Consider the following 23883-nt stretch of genomic DNA (forward strand, 5'->3'; position numbering starts at 1 on the left):
ATGCATATAGCCATATAAATTACTATAAAAAACTTTATTCTATTTACCCTACAAACATTTTTAAGATATTTTTGACAAAAATATTCTAAGAAAAAAAACGTGGAAAAAACTTTAGCAAGCCTCCAGATGATAAAAATTAAGTATACTTTATTAAGTGGCAAGAGCATAAAAAGAATAAAATAGTACTCTCAGCTGGTATAGAATGTCTTACGCGTTTCAGCAATTTACAGCCTTACTCATAGACATGAAAAAATATTCTAAGTATGCAATTTGTTTTCTTCATTAAACTGTACAAGAAGTTTAATCTGCTTCTGTTTTTATTTTACAACACTTAGCCAGAAGGAAAAGTAAAGAGGATCAAGACATTTAGTCATCTTCTAAATCCAGGTTAGTTAAAAAATAATCATTTAACTGAATATCTCCCATGTTTTCAAACTTCGCCTCTTTACCTTTGTCTTTAACTTTCCCTATAATCATTTTATTTAATAAAAATTATCTCTGTAAATGATGTAAATTATGTTTCATCAATCTTACAAAAGTAATAAAAGAAACTTTGGAATGTTAAAATTTTCTTAAAGAGACAGTAAACACCCAAGATTTTATTATAAAATATTTAGTTATGAGTAATGAAACAACTTTGCAATACACTTTCAGTATTTATTTTGTCCTCTTCATATAATTTAGCTTTGAAAACAGGATATTCTCTCATTTAAACTGCACCCCACCGACTTTTCAAAGCTACATATGTAAAACAATGCATGTTATATTAACATTATGAATGTGACAAGCCTTGTTGTCCGTAGAATAAAACCCAGATTGGCTCCGTCAAATAAGGAAAATTGTGGGTGTAATTTTGCTATTTATAAACAATTGCAGTAGAAACAATGTTAATTTGTTTTAAAATGATCTGGTTAGTCTACAGCAAAATAACAGATATGTCTTGTAATTTTAAGGTGTTTACTGTTCTTTAAAAAGACATTCACATCAATTTTAATTTGTTACATTTATACAATGTTTTTTTCTCTTCTTTCTTTATTTCTTTCTGTTTTCTTATCTTTTCTTTTTTTTATTGGATATTCCTGTGTTAAAAAATATTTTTGTGCTTGTGTTTTTGTGAGGCATTATTTATACAATGTGGTTTAAAAGACTAACACTAGAATCTTACAACTAAATTAATGAATGACATTAAACATAAACATTAAGATTTTTTTAGGTTGTAAAAAGGCTATCATGCAATGGTCTAGCAGTAAAGATCTAAAAAAAAAAAAAGATAGATAACCAGTAGGTCGTCTTGTATTAGATGACCTATGGGTTCTGCTTTTTATTTAGTGCTTGTACTTTGTAAGAACATTGAGTAAAACATATTGATATTATTTATATGTTTGAGCTATTATTTTTTTAGATCTTCACTAGAGCTGTCTCATTTTTATCTAGTTTAAGTATTTATTTTCTTTTTTAGAAAAGACAGCTGCTTATTATTAGATGTATGGCTGTATATTTTATAATATGTAGAGTGATTTATAACAGAGTTTGATATCAAAACCTACTGTATATAACTCTGATTTTTAATTTAGCAAATATTGCATTTTCCATAACATTTTAACACTTTGGTACACTATTTTTTTTTTTAATTCTGTGGTCTAGCAGTAGAGCAAAAACATTTTAAGATTCTTAAAAAATGCCTTCTTTTACCCAGCAGTTAATTCCTGTTTAATCTGATGTTTTAAAATTAAATAATTTATCGATTCTTTAAAACTAGAAAATAAAAAATGTATTTTGGGATGTAATAAAATGACTACATCTACATAAACTAGTATTTTCTTAGAATACACTGAGGCTACTTTTTATAAAAACATAATTTATGCTTACCTGATAAATTTATTTCTCTTGTAGTGTATCCAGTCCACGGATCATCCATTACTTATGGGATATTAACTCCTCCCCAACAGGAAGTGCAAGAGGATTCACCCAGCAGAGCTGCTATATAGCTCCTCCCCTAACTGCCATTACCAGTCATTCGACCGAAAACATGCAGAGAAAGGAAAACCATAGGGTGCAGTGGTGACTGTAGTTTAATGGAAAAATTACCTGCCTTAAAGTGACAGGGCGGGCCGTGGACTGGATACACTACAAGAGAAATAAATTTATCAGGTAAGCATAAATTATGTTTTCTCTTGTTAAGTGTATCCAGTCCACGGATCATCCATTACTTATGGGATACCAATACCAAAGCTAAAGTACACGGATGACGGGAGGGACAGGCAGGCTCTTTATACGGAAGGAACCACTGCCTGAAGAACCTTTCTCCCAAAAACAGCCTCCGAAGAAGCAAAAGTGTCAAATTTGTAAAATTTGGAAAAAGTATGAAGAGAAGACCAAGTTGCAGCCTTGCAAATCTGTTCAACAGAAGCCTCATTCTTAAAGGCCCAAATGGAAGCCACAGCTCTAGTAGAATGTGCTGTAATTCTTTCAGGAGGCTGCTGTCCAGCAGTCTCATAGGCTAACCATATTATGCTACGAAGCCAAAAGGAGAGAGAGGTAGCCGAAGCTTTTTGACCTCTCCTCTGACCAGAATAAACGACAAACAGGGAAGACGTTTGTCGAAAATCCTTAGTTGCCTGTAGATAAAATTTCAGGGCACGGACTACATCTAGATTGTGTAGCAGACGTTCCTTTTTCGAAGAAGGATTAGGACACAAAGATGGAACCACAATCTCTTGATTGATATTCCTGTTAGTGACCACCTTAGGTAGGAACCCAGGTTTAGTACGCAGAACTACCTTGTCTGAATGAAAAATCAGATAAGGAGAATCACAATGTAAGGCAGATAACTCAGAGACTCTTCGAGCCGAGGAAATCGCCATTAAAAACAGAACTTTCCAAGATAACAACTTGATATCAATGGAATGAAGGGGTTCAAACGGAACCCCCTGTAAAACATTAAGAACTAAGTTCAAACTCCATGGTGGAGCAACAGTTTTAAACACAGGCTTGATCCTAGCTAAAGCCTGACAAAAAGCTTGAACGTCCGGAACTTCTGACAGACGTTTGTGTAAAAGAATGGACAGAGCTGAAATCTGTCCCTTTAAGGAACTAGCGGATAAACCCTTTTCTAAACCTTCTTGTAGAAAAGACAATATCCTCGGAATCCTAACCTTACTCCATGAGTAACTCTTGGATTCGCACCAATATAAGTATTTGCGCCATATCTTATGGTAAATCTTTCTGGTAACAGGCTTCCTAGCCTGTATTAAGGTATCAATAACTGACTCAGAAAAACCACGTTTTGATAAAATCAAGCGTTCAATTTCCAAGCAGTCAGCTTCAGAGAAATTAGATTTTGATGTTTGAAGGGACCCTGGATCAGAAGGTCCTGTTTCAGAGGTAGCGACCAAGGTGGACAGGATGACATGTCCACTAGATCTGCATACCAAGTCCTGCGTGGCCATGCAGGCGCTATTAGAATCACTGATGCTCTCTCCTGTTTGATTCTGGCAATCAATCGAGGAAGCATCGGGAAGGGTGGAAACACATAAGCCATCCCGAAGGTCCAAGGTGCTGTCAAAGCATCTATCAGAACCGCTCCCGGATCCCTGGATCTGGACCCGTAACGAGGAAGCTTGGCATTCTGTCAAGACGCCATGAGATCTATCTCTGGTTTGCCCCAACGTCGAAGTATTTGGGCAAAGACCTCCGGATGAAGTTCCCACTCCCCCGGATGAAAAGTCTGACGACTTAAGAAATCCGCCTCCCAGTTCTCCACTCCCGGGATGTGGATTGCTGACAGGTGGCAAGAGTGAGACTCTGCCCAGCGAATTATCTTTGATACTTCCATCATTGCTAGGGAGCTTCTTGTCCCTCCCTGATGGTTAATGTAAGCTACAGTCGTGATGTTGTCCGACTGAAACCTGATGAACCCCCGAGTTGTTAACTGGGGCCAAGCCAGAAGGGCATTGAGAACTGCTCTCAATTCCAGAATGTTTATTGGTAGGAGACTCTCCTCCTGATTCCATTGTCCCTGAGCCTTCAGAGAATTCCAGACAGCGCCCCAACCTAGTAGGCTGGCGTCTGTTGTTACAATTGTCCAGTCCGGCCTGCTGAATGGCATCCCCCTGGACAGATGTGGCCGAGAAAGCCACCATAGAAGAGAATTTCTGGTCTCTTGATCCAGATTCAGAGTAGGGGACAAGTCTGAGTAATCCCCATTCCACTGACTTAACATGCACAATTGCAGCGGTCTGAGATGTAGGCGTGCAAAGGGTACTATGTCCATTGCTGCTACCATTAAGCCGATCACCTCCATGCATTGAGCTACTGACGGGTGTTGAATGGAATGAAGGACACGGCATGCATTTTGAAGCTTTGTTAACCTGTCTTCTGTCAGGTAAATCTTCATTTCTACAGAATCTATAAGAGTCCCCAAGAAGGGAACTCTTGTGAGTGGAAAGAGAGAACTCTTCTTTTCGTTCACCTTCCATCCATGCGACCTTAGAAATGCCAGTACTAACTCTGTATGAGACTTGGCAGTTTGAAAGCTTGAAGCTTGTATCAGAATGTCGTCTAGGTACGGAGCTACCGCAATTCCTCGCGGTCTTAGTACCGCCAGAAGAGCACCCAGAACCTTTGTGAAGATTCTCGGAGCCGTAGCCAATCCGAATGGAAGAGCTACAAACTGGTAATGCCTGTCTAGAAAGGCAAACCTTAGATACCGGTAATGATCTTTGTGAATCGGTATGTGAAGGTAAGCATCCTTTAAATCCACTGTGGTCATGTACTGACCCTTTTGGATCATGGGTAAAATTGTCCGAATAGTCTCCATTTTGAACGATGGAACTCTTAGGAATTTGTTTAGGATCTTTAAATCTAGGATTGGCCTGAAAGTTCCCTCTTTTTTGGGAACCACAAACAGATTTGAGTAAAACCCTTGTCCCTGTTCCGACCGTGGAACTGGATGGATTACTCTCATTAATAAAAGCTCTTGTACGCAGCGTAGAAACGCCTCTTTCTTTATTTGGTTTGTTGACAACCTTGACAGATGAAATCTCTCTCTTGGGGGAGAGTATTTGAAGTCCAGAAGGTATCCCTGAGATATTATCTCTAGCGCCCAGGGATCCTGGACATCTCTTGCCCAAGCCTGGGCGAAGAGACAAAGTCTGCCCCCCACTAGATCCGTTCCCGGATCGGGGGCCCTCAATTCATGCTGTTTTAGGGGCACCAGCAGGTTTCCTGGCCTGCTTGCCCTTGTTCCAGGACTGGTTAGGTCTCCAGCCTTGTCTGTAGCGAGCAACAGATCCTTCTTGTTTTGGAGCAGAGGAAGTTGATGCTGCTCCTGCTTTGAAATTCCGAAAGGAACGAAAATTAGATTGTCTAGCCTTAGGTTTGGCTCTGTCTTGAGGCAGGGCATGGCCTTTACCTCCTGTAATGTCAGCGATAATTTCTTTCAACCCGGGCCCGAATAAGGTCTGCCCTTTGAAAGGTATATTAAGAAATTTAGACTTAGAAGTAACGTCAGCTGACCAGGATTTTAGCCACAGTGCTCTGCGCGCCTGAATGGCGAATCCGGAATTCTTAGCCGTAAGCTTAGTTAAATGTACTACGGCATCTGAAATAAATGAGTTAGCTAACTTAAGAGCTTTAAGCCTGTGTGTAATCTCATCTAATGGAGCTGATTCAAGTGTCCCTTCCAGAGACTCAAACCAAAATGCTGCTGCAGCCGTGACAGGCGCAATGCATGCAAGGGGTTGCAATATAAAACCTTGTTGAACAAACATTTTCTTAAGGTAACCCTCTAACTTTTTATCCATTGGATCTGAAAAGGCACAGCTATCCTCCACCGGGATAGTGGTACGCTTAGCTAAAGTAGAAACTGCTCCCTCCACCTTAGGGATCGTTTGCCATAAGTCCCGTGTGGTGGTGTCTATTGGAAACATCTTTCTAAATATCGGAGGGGGTGAGAACGGCACACCGGGTCTATCCCACTCCTTAGTAACAATTTCAGTAAGTCTCTTAGGTATAGGAAAAACGTCAGTACTCGACGGAACCGCAAAATATTTATCCAACCTACACATTTTTTCTGGTATTGCAACTGTGTTACAATCATTCAGAGCCGCTAACACCTCCCCTAGTAATACACGGAGGTTTTCCAGCTTAAATTTAAAATTTGAAATATCTGAATCCAATCTGTTTGGATCAGAACCGTCAGCCGCAGAATGAAGATCTCCGTCCTCATGTTCTGCAAGTTGTGACGCAGTATCTGACATGGCCCTAACATTATCAGCGCACTCTGTTCTCACCCCAGAGTGATCACGCTTACCTCTTAGTTCTGGTAATTTAGCCAAAACTTCAGTCATAACAGTAGCCATATCCTGTAATGTGATTTGTAATGGCCGCCCAGATGTACTCGGCGCCACAATATCACGCACCCCCCGAGCGGGAGATGCAGGTACTGACACGTGAGGCGAGTTAGTCGGCATAACTCTCCCCTCGTTGTTTGGTGAAATGTGTTCAATTTGTACAGATTGACTTTTATTTAAAGTAGCATCAATACAGTTAGTACATAAATTTCTATTGGGCTCCACTTTGGCATTAGCACATATAGCACAGATGTCTTCCTCTGAATCAGACATGTTTAACACACTAGCAAATAAACTAGCAACTTGGAAATACTTTTCAAGTAATTTACTATAATATGAAAACGTACTGTGCCTATAAGAAGCACAGAAAGAGTTATGACAGTTGAAAGTTAATAAACTGAAAGGTTATAGCATCAAATCTTTGTAAAAAACACAATTTTAGCAAAGGCTTGTTCCCATTAGCGAAGGATAACTAACCCTGATGGCAGAAAAAAAAGTTACAGAAATAAACGTTTTTTATCACAGTCAACTACAATCTCACAGCTCTGCTGTGAATGATTACCTCCCTCAAAACAAGTTTTGAAGACCCCTGAGTTCTGTAGAGATGAACCGGATCATGCAGGGAAGACAATGAGCTTCTGACTGAATTTTTTTACCTCCCCCTCACACACAACAGTGAGAGAGATCAGTAAACTGTCATAAATTAAATAAAACAACTGCCAAGTGGAAAAAATAATGCCCAAAACATTTTATTCACCCAGTACCTCAGAAAATGAAACGATTTTACATGCCAGCAAAAAACGTTTAACATATATTAAGTGTTATTAAAGAGCCTGTTGCCAGTCCCTGCAAATTAGGCTAAAGTCTTATGCACACAGTATAATTCTAGTGAAGTGCCATTCCCCAGAATACTGAAGTGTAAAATATACATACATGACAGCCTGATACCAGTTGCTGCTACTGCATTTAAGGCTGAGTTTACATTATATCGGTATGGCAGAATTTTCTCATCAATTCCATTGTCAGAAAATAATAAGCTGCTACATACCTCTTTGCAGATTAATCTGCCCGCTGTCCCCTGATCTGAAGTTTACCTCTCCTCAGATGGCCGAGAAACAGCAATATGATCTTAACTACGCCGGCTAAAATCATAGTAAAAACTCAGGTAGATTCTTCTTCAAATTCTACCAGAGAAGGAATAACACACTCCGGTGCTATTATAAAATAACAAACTTTTGATTGAAGGTATAAAACTAAATATAATCACCATAGTCCTCTCACACATCCTATCTAGTCGTTGGGTGCAAGAGAATGACTGGTAATGGCAGTTAGGGGAGGAGCTATATAGCAGCTCTGCTGGGTGAATCCTCTTGCACTTCCTGTTGGGGAGGAGTTAATATCCCATAAGTAATGGATGATCCGTGGACTGGATACACTTAACAAGAGAAATAGTTTTTATCATTACCTTATTCTAATACATTTTAAAAATGTATCATAAATATTTTTCTTCACACATTGGCACTGAATGTTCCATGTGTTGAGTAAAATAACATTTCAAGCACTTGACTATAAAATAAGTAGAACAACTTTCACAATACAACTCTAGAGATACTTTGCATTTAAATAAGGCAATAGAAACACATTATCAACCAGGTAAATTCTGCAGCTCCCTATGGGTCCATCATTCAACTAGCACATTTTCTTAGATGGTCATATGCATCTTTTGCACCTATCCAATATTGTATAAAACAGTGTAATCTGCAAATACAGACCACTATTACAATCATTTTAAGTTTTCATTGTGGGTTTTTGTATTTGTTAAGCCACCCAAATTATGAATACAATATAATAAGACCTTTCTTCATTCTCAGATTGGTAAACATAAAAAACTACACAGCCAAAAAGTATATTCAAGAGGTTAAAATTGTTGAAATGGAAAAGTCAACAAATATCATGGTGCTCAAAAATTGTACTTTGAGGGATTGGTATTCCATTTTTGAATTGCTTCAAAGTAAAGTTAAGCTTATGTGCAAAAAAAGAAAAGTGGAATCCAACCTGTGACAATTAAAAAATAAATAAAAATTCCCTTATTGATTAACATGGGTCAGCTCACAAATGACAAAGTGACTATACACAGCCCTTAATCATGTCTTGACTAGGTATATACTTAAAATGTAGTTGTCCCATGTAAAGCAATAAAGGTATTTTCTTTAGAAGATCTTCACAGGCTGGATTCCATATTCCTTTCATATAGGTGGCAAGAGTCCATGAGCTAGTGACGTATGGGATATACATTCCTACCAGGAGGGGCAAAGTTTCCTATACCTCAAATGCCTATAAATACACCTCCCACCTCACTCATACCTCAGTTTTACAAACTTTGCCTCCTTAGGAGGTGGTGACGCATGATGTGCTTGATTTCTTCTGTGAAAGGCACTTCTAAGCATATTGAAGCCCAGTTCCTCTCTAAGTACAGTGTTTGTCTGAGGAATGTGAAGGGAGTATTACCTGTTGATACCATGTTTTCGCCTATGGGAAATCTATTCATAAGGCTCTCTGTAAATCGGTTGCAGGGATTCATCTGCTGCCTCCCTTTATAGATCAACAATATACTCTTGTACCATTACCTCTTCTGATATGTTTCAGTACTGGTTTGGCTGTCTGCTATATTTGGATGGGTGTCCTTCATGGTAAGTATATACTTTTATTATATAAGACACTCTCAGCTATGGATTTGGCACTTTTTAACTAAAGTTGTTATATATTGTTTGTATACATACCTTGAGTCAGTAATTCAGTGCTCTTTTTTAGCGACTTTATTTGTGGCTAAATATTTGTCAAGGTTGGTAGAGTCTGTGAAACATACAGGTTTTTTTTGGAGTTAGTAATTTATTTATAAATTAGTATGCTAAGTATTATGTCAGTCTCATCGAATGTTGATAATCACAGTTTATGCAACTATAATATAAGTATTCATTAGGCTTTATTTAGGTACATTTTGTTTTTTTGTATATATAATCAAAATTCTTACTTGCTTTTTAGAGTGATAGGTGTATTAAAAATTTATAAATTATAAAAATGTGTGCACTCTATCTAGACTACAAACAAAACAATTTTGGTGCTAGCAGTCACAATGCAATAGTAACTAAATAAATAAAAGAGTAGTCACAGCTACAAAGTACTTGCTGTGAAAAAGAATGACAAGGCAGCACTCAAATTGCATAAATAACAAGTGGTTTATTTGGTAAACCTGCACATGCCAAAAACAATTCCCAAAACCCTTAATTAAACTAAAAAGGAGTGACTAATAAACCCAGGCCTGGTTTGTGCTTTATCTAACACACTACCGTAAAACTACGGTTAATGCAAATGATTGTTCGAAGTATATGACATATATGAACTATGCACTGTTACAAACAAACAAAAAATGTGTGAAAGATACACTTTTGCAACAATATCCAAAGGAGACACAGATTAACAAATGTCCATTTAACAGAGCACTTAGTGTGAATCACACGCTCTGCAATTGAAATATGTTACAAAGAAGCAGTTCCTGCGTTACTGATTGGAAGGCCAACTGTTATAGATTACTGAGCAAACAGTCTCACCACATTCGCGGTACAGAGTTCCAGTATTCGCTTCAACACTAGCTTGTATAGTTACCACTTGATCACTCCAGACTCTGCATTTTTCTCATGCCGGATCCTGGTAATTCTCCAAGCAAAGCAATGTGTGTTGAAAGCTCCATAACGGTTTCAGTACCTCCTTGTATTATAAACCGGAACTCCTCTTCAAGACTGCTGCATGCTTTTCAGTTGTCAGAACCACATCAAGGTAACACGGTATGCTTTTAATCAGCTGCCAGGGATTTAGTACTCCACTTCAAACAGTTGCCGCTTCACAAAACATCAGACATGACGCGTTTCGCCCCTCCCCTTAGTGGGCTGACTTTAGGGCCTCATCGGATCATTCATGTATTAAAAATCCACTACAGCTTTGCATGTCGTGCATGTGATGATGCTATTTATGTCATAGGGTGACGTGTCATCATTTTGTGCCAAAAAGTTTTCCGCTAAAAAATCCTGCCAAAAATGCTTTTATAAGCTCCGCCCCCAGCTCATTCAGTGTTTTAAGAAAACATTTAGAGAGCTTTCATGTAGCATTTTATGAATCAGTTTTCTTTTTTTATAATTTCACTTGTTTCCCATTCTCTCAAACCTGTTGTATATATCATATATAGGAGCATGGAAATACATTTGCAGATTTAATTAATTTTTTTCAAAAGTTATTTTTTTTGCAATTATGTCTCAAACTGAACCTGCATTTACCAAAGCTAAGTATCGGCTAGATTATGAGTTTTGCGGTAAGAGCTGCTCGGTACTAACTTGCAAGCTATTGCACCGCTCACTTCCCTACAGCGCTGGTATTACAGGTTTATAAAAACCCGGCGTTATCAGGCAAGAATTGAGCATAGAGCAAAATTGAGCTCCATACCGCGCTCCAATACCAGCGCTGCTGAAAGCCGCGGTGAGCTGGTATTACGTGCTTGTGCACGATTTCCCCATAGACATCAATGGGGAGAGCCGGCTGAAAAAAAGTCTAACACTTGCAATAAAACAGCATAAAGCTCAGTAACGCAGCCCCATTGATTCCTATGGGGAAACAAAATTTATGTTTACACCTGTCATGAATAGCTCTTCAAGCCTGTGACATCATATGTTTATGTTCATCTTAATTGTGTTTCCACTACTGTCTCTTTAAATTCAGAGCAACCAATTCCATCCCTGTATAAATTCTCAGCTGCCCTTGTCTAATTGCTTGGTATTGTCTGCACGTACTCACATTCTAAGCCTGAACTCTTGTGAACGCTGTTCGCATACTCGCTCTGGTAATTACCTTCTATGGTACACCACTTACAGTCATATCTGCTCGTTTGATCTGCCTGTCGCGGCAGTTACCTGCAATCCCCTGCTGTTCGACTGACACTTGCATACCGGAACTTCGGATCCCTCCTCGCGGTGACGTCATACGCCAACTTCAGTCTCACCGCTCACAGCTGACAGTTTCGGCTCGCGTCTGGAGACCCTAGGAAGGTTTGCAAGCTGGTCACCTGCATACTCCTTGTCACGCTTCTCTAAGGTACGCACTGACTATATGATACTCAATAGGACAAGCTCTCGCACCCACTCTCTAGTGAATCTACTTTGTTACTTTTAAAGCACATGCTCATAATACTGTACCACATTATAGGCCTAAAGCTTGCTCTTGGTATACCTTTTCTATGTTATGAACTCATCCTGGTGTTAACACGCTGGTTTTGTAAGTTAGTGGCTCTGCTGCATTGTTTTGGTGAAATATATCACAGGTGGTAGCTGTAGAGTTTACACACTTACTCTAACCTCCAAACTAAATTGCTATTTGATTAATGGGGGTTCCACATTACTTTTTAAGTAATTGATGTTGTACCCCAAAAATCACTCCGCTACAACATTACAATTCCTAACCATTCTCAGCAGCTGTGGTTCATACTTAAATCTTATCTTCTAGACTTCCTAGTGAGCCTGACAGAAATACCAAACTAGACAAAATGATGGACCCAGCTGAGATGGCATCACACATGCAATCATTAAATCAGAGAGTAGATATGCTTACAGACGGGTTAAATACCCTTAAGGCAGAGAATTACGCTTTAAAAGCTTATATTAAAGATTTTGTCGAAACTAAAATACACCTTTCTGAACCCCAAGTCAGCCCACCTGAAAAATTTTACTGTGACGGGTCACAATTTAGAGATTTTAAAAATGCCTGCCTCCTACTATTTGCACTTAGGCCCCATACTTACCCTAGCGATAAAATTAGGGTACTAACTACTATATCCTATCTTAGAGGGGAGCCCAGAACTTGGGCTAATAGTTATTTTGAGACTAACGAAAATATCCTCAACTCCTTAGACAGCTTCTTCACCACCCTGGGCTAACTCTATGAAGACCCCTATAAGCAGTTAACTGCTGAAACAGCTATGAGGGCCCTGAAACAAAAGAAAACAGTAGTTGAGGAGTACATAACTGATTTCAAGAAGTGGGCTAAGGATTCCCAATGGAATAACCTTTCCTTAAGAAACCAATTCCGCCCGGGTCTTTCCGAGGCTATTAAGGACGAGTTGTCCTGTACAGAATTACCCCCCACTTTGGAAGAGCTTATCAATCTAAGTATAACTATAGATAGACGTCTTAGAGAGAGACAACACGAGAGATGCTATCATGAAACCACCATTAGGAAACATCCAAACACTATACCCACAGTACCAGCAGCCAAAGCTACAAGTGAACCTATGGATATCGGGTTCTTAAAGGGGCCCCTCAGTGCACAAGAAAAAGTCAGAAGATGCAACAACAACCTCTGCTTGTATTGTGCTTCTGAGGAACACACTGTAAAGGGCTGTCCCTTACTACTTAGACAAAATAAAGGTAACACTCTTACATCGCAAAATTGCTTTAGTACCCATGACTCCACAACCAAATACTGTAAATTACCACTTCTCTTGCAGTAGATCATCATCGGGTCAACGTTACCGGGATAATTGATTCTGGGGCAACAGCTTCCTATATTGATAAACATTTCACTGATGTAAATAAAATTCCACTGGTGCAAAAAAGGTCTCCTATTCTTTTAAGGGGCATAGATGGTAATGTTATCTCTTCTGGTCCAGTAGAACATCAAACAATACCCCTATTAGTATCTACACACGACCATCACAGAGAGTATCTCAGTTTTGATGTAATCTCATCACCCGTCTTTCCTATTATTTTAGGGTTAAAATGGTTGATCACTCACAGCCCACAGATAACATGGTCATCGCTTTCTCTGTCCTTCAACTCAGAATATTGTACTACAACTTGCTTCCCTGTTAATGTTATGCATACCACTGAAATTACCTGTGATAACCAAATACCCCCAGAATACAGTGACTTCTCTGATGTATTCAGTAAAACTGAATCAGAGAACCTGCCATCCCACAGGAAATAGGATTGCCCCATCGAACTGCTCCCTGGTGCAGAGATTCCCTGTGGGCACATATTTCCTTTATCTAAGTCCGAGCTCATTCATCTGAAGTGCTACCTAGAAGAAAACTTAAGAAAAAATTTTATTCGGCCATCCACTTCACCAGCTGGAGCCGACATTTTCTTTGTTAAAAACAAATATGGGTCCTTAAGACCTATATTAGATTACAGACAATTTAATAAAATAACAGTAAAAAATCGATACCTTTTACCCCTAATCCCTGAATTAATTGAGAGACTTGAAGGGGCAAAATTCTTCACCAAATTGGACTTAAGGGGCGCTTACAATTTGATCCGTGTAAGAAGTGCTGACGGCTTTTCGTACCTGCTATGGCTTGTTCGAATATACCGTCATGCCATTCGGGCTCTGTAACACCCCGGCCACTTTTCAGCATTTAATTAATGATTTATTCAAAGACATCCTGGATGCATACCTAGTTATTTACTTGGATGACATCCTAATCTATTCAAAGAATCTTGCTGAACATATAACCCACGTTAGACAAGTACTCTCCAGATTGAGAAGTAACTATCTATACGCTAAGCCTGAAAAATGCATTTTTAATACACAATCCATAGCATTTCTGGGTTATCAAATTTCATCCTCTGGAATTCGTATGGAAGATACTAAAATCCATGCAATCATACATTGGCCAACCCCAAGAAACAAAAAGGATGTTCAGAGGTTCATGGGGTTTGCTAACTTTTACCGCAAATTCATCAAGAATTTTGCCAATCTTGGCAAACCATTGACTACCTTAACAAAATCGAATGTTCCCTTCTGTTGGACCGAGGATTCCTACAAGGCAATTGATTATTTCAAAGAAAAGTTCACTTCAGCACCTATACTGAGATTCCCCAATCCAGAACTTCAATTTATTCCTGAAGTCGATGCAACAGACTTTGCCATAGGGGCCGTGTTATCCCAACGAAATGGCATAAAACATCCTCTACATCCTGTTGCCTTCTATTCATGGTCCTTAACTCCTTCCGAACAAAACTACCCCATCGGGGATAAGGAATTGTTAGCCATTAAGGTCTCATTTGAGCACTGGCAACACTTACTGATCACAGGAATTTACAATACCTCAAGACCACAAGGACGCTCTCCGCTAGACAGGTCCGGTGGAACTTGTTCTTCTCCAGGTTCAACTTCCAGATCACATACAGACCTGCAGAGAAAAAACGCAAGGCCGATGTGCTATCCAGAATCCCCGTTGACATACACTACAAAGCACCTAAACGTACTGTGATACCAACAGAGAATATCATATCGTTCATTGATACTAACCCTCAACTGCAACTGGAACAAGAAAAGGACCTCACAAAGCCATTAACAGAGCTGCAACGTAGATCAGATGGATTTTATTACTTCCATGATAAATTGTATGTACCACCTTCTCTTAGGCAGCTACTGCTACACTCAGTTCATGAATCTCTACTCGCCGGACATCCTGGAATGAACAAAATCCAAGAACTCGTGAAAAGACATCAACAATCATGTGCTCACCTGTAGAACTTGCACTACTTCCAAAAAAGCCAAACATCCTCCTTATGGCTTGCTACTCCCTTTAACCACGCCAAGTAGGCCTTGGTTGGAGATAGCTTTAGATTTTATTGTCGATCTACCTAAATCTTCCAACAACACCACCATTGTGTTAGTGATGGATTTATTCAGTAAAATTGTTCACTTTATTCCCTACCATAAATTACCCACTGCTTTAGAAACTATTCAACTACTCATCACACATGTTTTCAAATACCATGGTTTACCAAAAACCATTCTGAGTGACCGAGGAAGTCAATTCTCCAGTAGATTGTGGTCAGAATTTTGTAAAGCATTTGCCATCGATAAAAGGCTTACCTCCGCCTACCACCCACAGTCTAATGGGCAAACCGAGAGGTGTAACCAATGGTTGGAGCAATTCCTCCAAACCTTCTGCTCAACACAGAAACATCTGTGGTTCAACCATCTTCCATATGCTGAATTCTGTTTTAACAACACAGTCCATTCCACCACTAAACATACCCCTTTTTTTGTCAACTATGGGTTCCACCCCAGTTTTCAACTATTACCGAACAACCAAAGTTTGTCCCCTAACATCACAGAACTAACTGATTCCATCTCCTCCAGCTTCTCATCCATACGGACCGCTATCAATGAGGCCAAAAGAATCCAAAAGTTCTACTATGATAAAAGAAGAAAACCTCCTCCCCCGTACGCAGTCGGGAACTTAGTGTGGCTTTCTACCAAGAACTTACAGCTCAATACTCCTTCGAGGAAGCTTTCGCCACTTTACATCGGGCCTTACCCTGTCATACAACTGATCAACGTCAATGCAGTACGCTTAAGGTTGCCTAATACCATGAAAATTCATCCTACCTTCCATGTGTCTCTTCTGAAACCCTATAGGGCAGTCAGGGACACATATCCAACAGTCGCTACTCCCCAAGTATCTATTAATCCTAACACCGAATATGAGGTACATTCCATACTGGACTCATGACGTTGTCGGGGAACCCTGCAATATCTTATCAGCTGGAAGGGTTACTCCCAGAACGAAAACTCTTGGTAACCTGCCCCTAACATATCTGCACCAAGATTGGTGTCCCAATTCCATCATAGGAACCCCGATCGCCCTCGTCCATGAGCACCGGTGCTGCTCCTTAAAGGGGGGGTCCTGTCATGAATAGCTCTTCAAGCCTGTAACATCATATGCTTATGTTCAGCTTAATTGTGTTTCCACTACTTTCTCTTTAAATTCAGAGCAACCAATTCCATCCCTGTATAAATGCTCAGCTGCCCTTGTCTAATTGCTTGGTATTGTTTGCTGCACGTACTCACATTCTAAGCCTGAACTCTTGTGAACGCTGTTCGCATACTTGCTCTGGTAATTACCTTCTATGGTACACCACTTACAGTCATATCTGCTCGTTTGATCTGCCTGTCGTGGCAGTTACCTGCAATCCCCTGCTGTTCGACTGACACTTGCCTACCGAAACTTCGGATCCCTCCTCGCGGTGACATCACACGCCAGCTTCAGTCTCACCACTCACAGCTGACAGTTTTAGCTTGCGTCTGGAGATGCTAGGAAGGTTTGCAAGCCGGTCACCTGCATACCTCTTGTCACGCTTCTCTAAGGTATGCACTGACTATATGATACTCAATAGGACAAGCTCTCGCACCCACTCTCTAGTGAATCTACTTTGTTACCTTTAAAGCACATGCTCATAATACTGTACCACATTATAGGCCTAAAGCTTGCTCTTGGTATACCTTTTCTATGTTATGAACGCATCCTGGTGTTAACACGCTGGTTTTGTAAGTTAGTGGCTCTGCTGCATTGTTTTGGTGAAATATATCACAGGTGGCAGCTGTAGAGTTTACACACTTACTCTAACCTCCAAACTAAATTGCTATTTGATTAATGGGGATTCCACATTACTTTTTAAGTAATTGATGTTGTACCCCAAAAATCTCTCCGCTACAACATTACAATTCCTAACCATTCTCAGCAGCTGTGGTTCATACTTAAATCTTATCTTCTAGACTTCCAAGTGAGCCTGACAACACCTAACACCCTAACATGAACCCTTAGTCTAAACACCCCTAATCTTACACTTATTAACCCCTAATCTGCTGCCCCCGACATCGCAGACACCTACATTATACTTATTAACGCCTAATCTGCCGCTCTGGATATCAACGACACCTACATTATACTTATTAACCCCTAATCTGCCGCCCCTAACATCGCCGCCACCTACCTACATTTATTAACCCCTAATCTGCCGTCTCTAACATCGCCGCCACCTACCTACATTTATTAACCCCTAATCTGCCTCCCCCAACGTCGCCACCACTATACTAAATTTATTTACCCCTAAACCTAAGTCTAACCCTAACACCCACTAACTTTATTATAATTAAAATAAATCTAAATAAAAATTCCTATCATTAACTAAATAATAAAACTAATAGTTACATTGTATCTAGCGTAGGTTTTATTTTTATTTCACAGCTAAGTTTGTATTTATTTTAACTAGGTAGAATAGTTACTAAATAGTTATTAACTATTTACTAACTACCTAGCTAAAATAAATACAAATTTACCTGTAAAATAAAACCTAACCTGTCTTACACTAACACCTAATCCAATCAGCCAATAGGATTGAGCTCACATTCTATTGGCTGTTCCAATCAGCCAATAGAATGCAAGCTCAATCCTATTGGCTGATTGCATCAGCCAATAGGATTTTTTCACCTTTAATTCCGATTGGCTGATAGAATTCTATCAGCCAATCGGAATTCAATGGACGCTATTTTGGATGACGTCATTTAAAGGAACCTTCATTCTGGAAGAAGACGTCGATTGAAGAGGATGCTCCGTGCCGGATGTCTTGAAGATGGAGCCGCTCCGGGCCGGATGGATGAAGATAGAAGATGCGGTCTGGATGAAGACTTTTGCCCGTCTGGAGGACCACTTCTGCCGGCTTGGATGAAGACTTCTCCCAGCTTCATTGAGGACTTCTTGCCGCTTGGATGAAGGCTTCTCTCTGCTTCGTTGAGGATGGATGTCCGGTCTTTAAAACTGTAGGTGGATCTTCGGGGGTTAGTGTTAGTTTTTTTTAAGGGTTTATTGGGTGGGTTTTATTTTTAGATTAGGGGTTGGGCACTTGAAAAAGAAATAAATGCCTTTTTAAGGGCAATGCCCATCCAAATGCCCTTTTCAGGGCAATGGGGAGCTTAGGTTTTTTAGTTAGGATTTTATTTGGGGGGTTGGTTGTGTGGGTGGTGGGTTTTACTGTTGGGGGTTGTTTGTATTTTTTTTACAGGTAAAAGAGCTGATTTCTTTGGGGCAATACCCCATAAAGGCCCTTTTAAGGGCTATTCGTAGTTTAGTTTAGGCTAGGGTTTTTTTATTTTGGGGGGGCTTTTTTTATTTTGATAGGGCAATTAGATTAGGTGTAATTAGTTTAAATATCTGATAATTTCTTTTTTTTTTGTGTGTAATTTAGTGTTTTTTTGTAATTTAGGTAATTGTATTTAATTTAAGTAATTTATTTAATTGTAGTGTACGGTTAGGTGTTAGTGTAAGACAGGTTAGGTTTTATTTTACAGGTAAATGTGTATTTATTTTAGCTAGGTAGTTAGTAAATAGTTAATAACTATTTATTAACTATTCTACCTAGTTAAAATAAACACAAACTTACGGCTAGATTTAGAGTTATGCTGCCAAAGGGGTGCATTAGCTACGCATGCTTTTTTTCTCCCGCACCTTTTAAATACCGCTGGTATTTAGAGTTCACAGAATGGCTGCGTTAGGCTCCAAAAAAGGGAGCGTAGAGCATATTTACCGCCACTTCAACTCTCGATACCAGCGGTGCTTACGGACGCGGCCAGCTTCAAAAACGTGCTCGTGCATGATTCCCCCATAGAAAACAATGGGGCCGTTTGATCTGAAAAAAAAACAAACACCTGCAAAAAAGCAGCGTTCAGCTCCTAACGCAGCCCCATTGTTTCCTATGGGGAAACACTTCCTATGTCTGCACCTAACACCCTAACATGAACCCCGAGTCTAAACACCCCTAGCCTTACACTTATTAACCCCTAATCTGCCGCCCCCGCTATCGCTGACCCCTGCATATTATTATTAACCCCTAATCTGCTGCTCCGTACACCGCCGCAACCTACATTATACCTATGTACACCTAATCTGCTGCCCCTAACACCGCCGACCCCTATATTATATTTATTAACCCCTAATCTGCCGCCCCCAACGTTGCCTCCACCTACCTACACTTATTAACCCCTAATATGCCGACCGGAGCTCGCCGCTACTCTAATAAATGTATTAACCCCTAAAGCTAAGTCTAACCCTAACACTAACACCCCTCTAAGTTAAATATAATTTTATTCTAACGAAATAAATTAACTCTTATTAAATAAATTAATCCTATTTAAAGCTAAACAGCCAATAGAATGCGAGCTCAATCTGATTGGCTGATCGGATCAGCCAATCGGATTGAACTTGAATCTGATTGGCTGATTCCATCAGCCAATCAGAATTTTCCTACCTTAATTCCGATTGGCTGATAGAATCCTATCAGCCAATCGGAATTCGAGGGACGCCATCTTGGATGACGTCCCTTAAAGGAACCTTCATTCTTCAGTTGGACGTCGAACGAAGAGGATGGATCCGCGCCGGAGGACTTCAAGATCAGCCGCTCGTCATCGGATGGAACAACATAGAAGATGCGGCTTGGATGAAGATGTTTGCCGGTCCGGATGTCCTCTTCTGCCCAGATAGGATGAAGATTTCTTCCAGAAGATGGACTTCTTCATTTGCCGGTTGGATCAAGACTTCAGCCGGAGGATGGACGTCACTCTTCAGCCCCCGCTTGGGCTTGGATGAAGATTTCGGAGGCTCTTCTGGACAGATCGGGACCCGGTGTGGTGAAGACAAGGTAGGGAGATCTTCAGGGGCTTAGTGTTAGGTTTATTTAAGGGGGGTTTGGGTTAGATTAGGGGTATGTGGGTGGTGGGTTGTAATGTTGGGGGGGGGTATTGTATGTTTTTTTTTTACAGGCAAAAGAGCTGAATTCTTTGGGGCATGCCCCGCAAAGGGCCCTTTTCAGGGCTGGTAAGGTAAAAGAGCTTTTCTATTTTAATTTTAGAATAGGGTAGGGCATTTTTTATTTTGGGGGTCTTTGTTATTTTATTAGGGGGCTTAGAGTAGGTGTAATTAGTTTAAAATTGTTGTAATATTTTTCTAATGTTTGTAAATATTTTTTTATTTTTTGTAACTTAGTTCTTTTTTATTTTTTGTACTTTAGTTAGTTTATTTAATTGTATTTATTTGTAGGTATTGTATTTAATTAATTTATTGATAGTGTAGTGTTAGGTTTAATTGTAACTTAGGTTAGGATTTATTTTACAGGTAATTTTGTAATTATTTTAACTAGGTAGCTTTTAAATAGTTATTAACTATTTAATAGCTATTGTACCTGGTTAAAATAATTACAAAGTTGCCTGTAAAATAAATATTAATCCTAAAATAGCTACAATATAATTATAATTTATATTGTAGCTATATTAGGGTTTATTTTACAGGTAAGTATTTAGATTTAAATAGGAATAATTTATTTATTAAGAGTTAATTTATTTCGTTAGATAAAAAACATAATTTATGCTTACCTGATAAATTTATTTCTCTTGTAGTGTATCCAGTCCACGGATCATCCATTACTTATGGAATATATTCTCCTTCCCAACAGGAAGCTGCAAGAGTCCACCCACAGCAAAGCTGCTATATAGCTCCTCCCCTAACTGCCATATTCAGTCATTCGACCGAAAACATGCAGAGAAAGGAAAAACCATAGGGTGCAGTGGTGACTGTAGTTCAAATGAAAAAATTACCTGCCTTAAAGTGACAGGGCGGGTCGTGGACTGGATACACTACAAGAGAAATAAATTTATCAGGTAAGCATAAATTATGTTTTCTCTTGTTAAGTGTATCCAGTCCACGGATCATCCATTACTTATGGAATACCAATACCAAAGCTAAAGTACACGGATGATGGGAGGGACAAGGCAGGTACTTAAACGGAAGTTACCACTGCCTGTAAAAAACCCTTTCTCCCAAAAATAGCCTCCGAAGAAGCAAGGTATCAAATTTGTTAAATTTGAAAAGTATGAAGCGCAGACCAAGACTCCGTCTTGTAAATCTGTTCAACAGAAGCCACATTTAAAAAAGGCTCAAGTGAAAACCACAGCTCTAGTAGAATGAGCTGTAATCCCTTCAGGAGGCTGCTGTCCAGCAGTCTCATAAGCTAAATGAATTATGCTTTTTAACCAAAAAGACAGAGAGGCTGCTGAAGTCTTTTGACCTCTCCTCTGTCCAGAATAGACAACAAACAAGGTGAACGTTTGATGAAAACTGTAGTAGCTTGTAAGTAAAACTTTAAAGCACAAACCACGTCCAATATTGTGTAATAGACGTTCCTTCTTTGAGGAAGGATTAGGATACAAGCATGGAACAACTATCTCTTGAGTGATGTACTTGTTAGATACCACCTTAGGAAAAAACCCAGGTTGGTACGCAGGACTACCTTATCCGTACGAAGGACCAGATAAGGAGAATCACATTGTAACACAGATAACTTGGAGACTCTACGAGTCGAGGAATTAGCTACCCAAAAGGAACTTTCCAAGATAAAGATTGATATCTATGGAACAAAAAAGGTTCAAACGGAACTTCTTGAAGAACCTTAAGAATCAGGTTTAAGCTCCATGGCGGAGCAACAGTTTTAAACACAGGCTTGGATCTAACCAAAGCCTGACCAAATGCCTGAACGTCTAGAATACCTGCCAGACGCTTGTGCAAAAAAATAGACAGAGTAAAAATCTGTCCCCTTTTAAGGAATTAGCTGACAACCCTTTTCTCAAAAACATCTTGGAGAAAAGATAATATCCTGGGAATCCAGACTTTACTCCATGAGTAACCCTTGGATTCATAACAATCAGATATTTACACCATATCTATGTTCAATTTTCTTAGAGACAGGCTTTCATGTCTGTATTAAGGTATCAATGACTGACTCGGAGAAGCCATGCTTTGATAACATCAAGCGTTCAGTCTCCAGGCAGTCCATCTCAGATTGATTCTATTTAGATGGTTGAAAGGACCCTGAGGTAGAGGGACCTGTCTCTGAAGCAGAGACCGTGATGGAAAGGATGACATGTCCACCAGATCTGCATACCAGGTCCTGCGTGGCTACGCAGGCACTGTCAAAAACACCAAAGCCCTCTCCTGCTTGGTCTTGACCTCCGGAGGAAATCCCACTCCCCCGGAAGAAAAGTCTGACGACTTAGAAAATCCACCTCCCAGTTCTCAACACCTGGGATATGGATAGCTGATAGACAAGAGAGAGTCTCTGTCCAGTGAATTATTGTAAGACTTCTAACATCGCTAGGGAACTTCTGTTCCCCCTTGATGGCTGATGTAAGCCACAGTCGTGTATATTGTCCGACTGAGTATGATGTACCTCAGAGTTGCTAACTGAGGCCAAGTCTGAAGAGCATGGAATATCACTCCCAGTTCCAGAATATTTATTAGAAGGAGGGTCTCCTCCTAAGTCCACTATCCCTGAGCCTTCAGGGAGTTCCAGACTGCATCCCAACCTAAAAGGCTGGCATCTATTGTAACAATTGTCCCATCTGACCTGCGGAAGGTCATACCCTTGGACAGATGGACCCGACATAGTCACCAGAGAAGAGAATCTCTGGTCTCTTGGTCCAGGTTTAACAGGGGGACAAATCTGTGTAATCCCCGTTCCTCTGACTGAGCATGCATAGTTGCAGCAGTCTGAAATGTAGACGTGCAAACGGTACTATGGCCCTTGCCGCTACCATTAAGCAAATTTCATTCATGTACTGAGCCACCGAAGGGCGCGGATGGGATGAAAAAAACACGGCAGAAATTTAGAAACTTTGACAACCTGGACTCCGTCAGGTAAATTTTCATTTCTACAGAATCTATCAGAGTCCCTAGGAGGGAAACCCTTGAGATTGGGGATAGAGAACTCTTTCCTTGTTCACTTTCCACCCATGTGATCTCAGAAATGCCAGTACTACGTCCGTATGAGACTGGGCAATTTGGATGTTTGACGCCTGTATCAGGATGTCGTCTAAATAAGGGGCCACTTCTATGCCCCGCGGTCTAAGGACCGCCAAAGCGACCCCAGAACCTCCATAAAGATTCTTGGGGCTGTAGATATCCCAAAGGAAAGAGCTACAAACTGGTAATGCCTGTCTAGAAAGGCAAACCTGAAAAACGATGGTGATCTTTATGCATCACAATGTGAGGATAAGCATCCTTCAAATCCATTGTAGTCCTCTATTGACTCTCCTGGATCATAGTTAAGATGGTACGAATAGTTTCCATCTTAAATGACGGAATTCTGAGGAATTTGTTTAAGATCTTTAGATCCAAAATAGGTCTGAAGGTTCCCTCTCCTTGGGAACCACAAACAGATTTGAGTAAAAACTCTGTCCCTGTTCCTCTCTTGGAACTGGATGGATCTCGTACACAAGGTAAGAATGCCTCCTTCTTTATCTGGTTTGCAGATAATTGTGAAAGGCGAAATCACCCCTTCTTTTGGGGGGGAATCTTTGAAATCCATAAGATATCTCTGGGATATAAATTCCAATGCCTAGGGATCCTGGGCATCTCTTGCCCACGCCTGGGCAAAGAATGAAAGTCTGCCCCCTATAGGATCTGTTACCGGATAGGGGTCCGTTCCTTCATGCTGCCTTAGAGGCAGCAGCAGGCTCCTTGGCCTGCTTATCTTTGTTCCAGGTACGATTGTCTCCAGACCGCCTTGGACTGAGCAAAAATTCCCTCTTGTTTTGCCTTAGAGGAAGAGGATGCCACACCTGCCCTGAAGTTTTTAAAAGGTACGAAAAT

At 40.1% G+C, this 23883-nt stretch overlaps 1 protein-coding gene across 1 annotated transcript in view; it reads left to right on the forward strand.

Annotated features, from left to right (window-relative positions):
- LOC128647389 (complement C3) overlaps positions 1 to 23883 on the forward strand; it is a 572326-nt gene that overhangs the window by 383494 nt on the left and 164949 nt on the right. The window contains exon 21 of the mRNA XM_053700176.1: positions 336 to 387. Within this exon, the coding sequence (XP_053556151.1) occupies positions 336 to 387 (52 nt within the window). The remainder of the gene's footprint in view (positions 1 to 335; positions 388 to 23883) is intronic.

Source organism: Bombina bombina, chromosome 2 (genome assembly GCF_027579735.1).
Source record: "Bombina bombina isolate aBomBom1 chromosome 2, aBomBom1.pri, whole genome shotgun sequence".
NCBI lineage: Eukaryota > Metazoa > Chordata > Amphibia > Anura > Bombinatoridae > Bombina > Bombina bombina.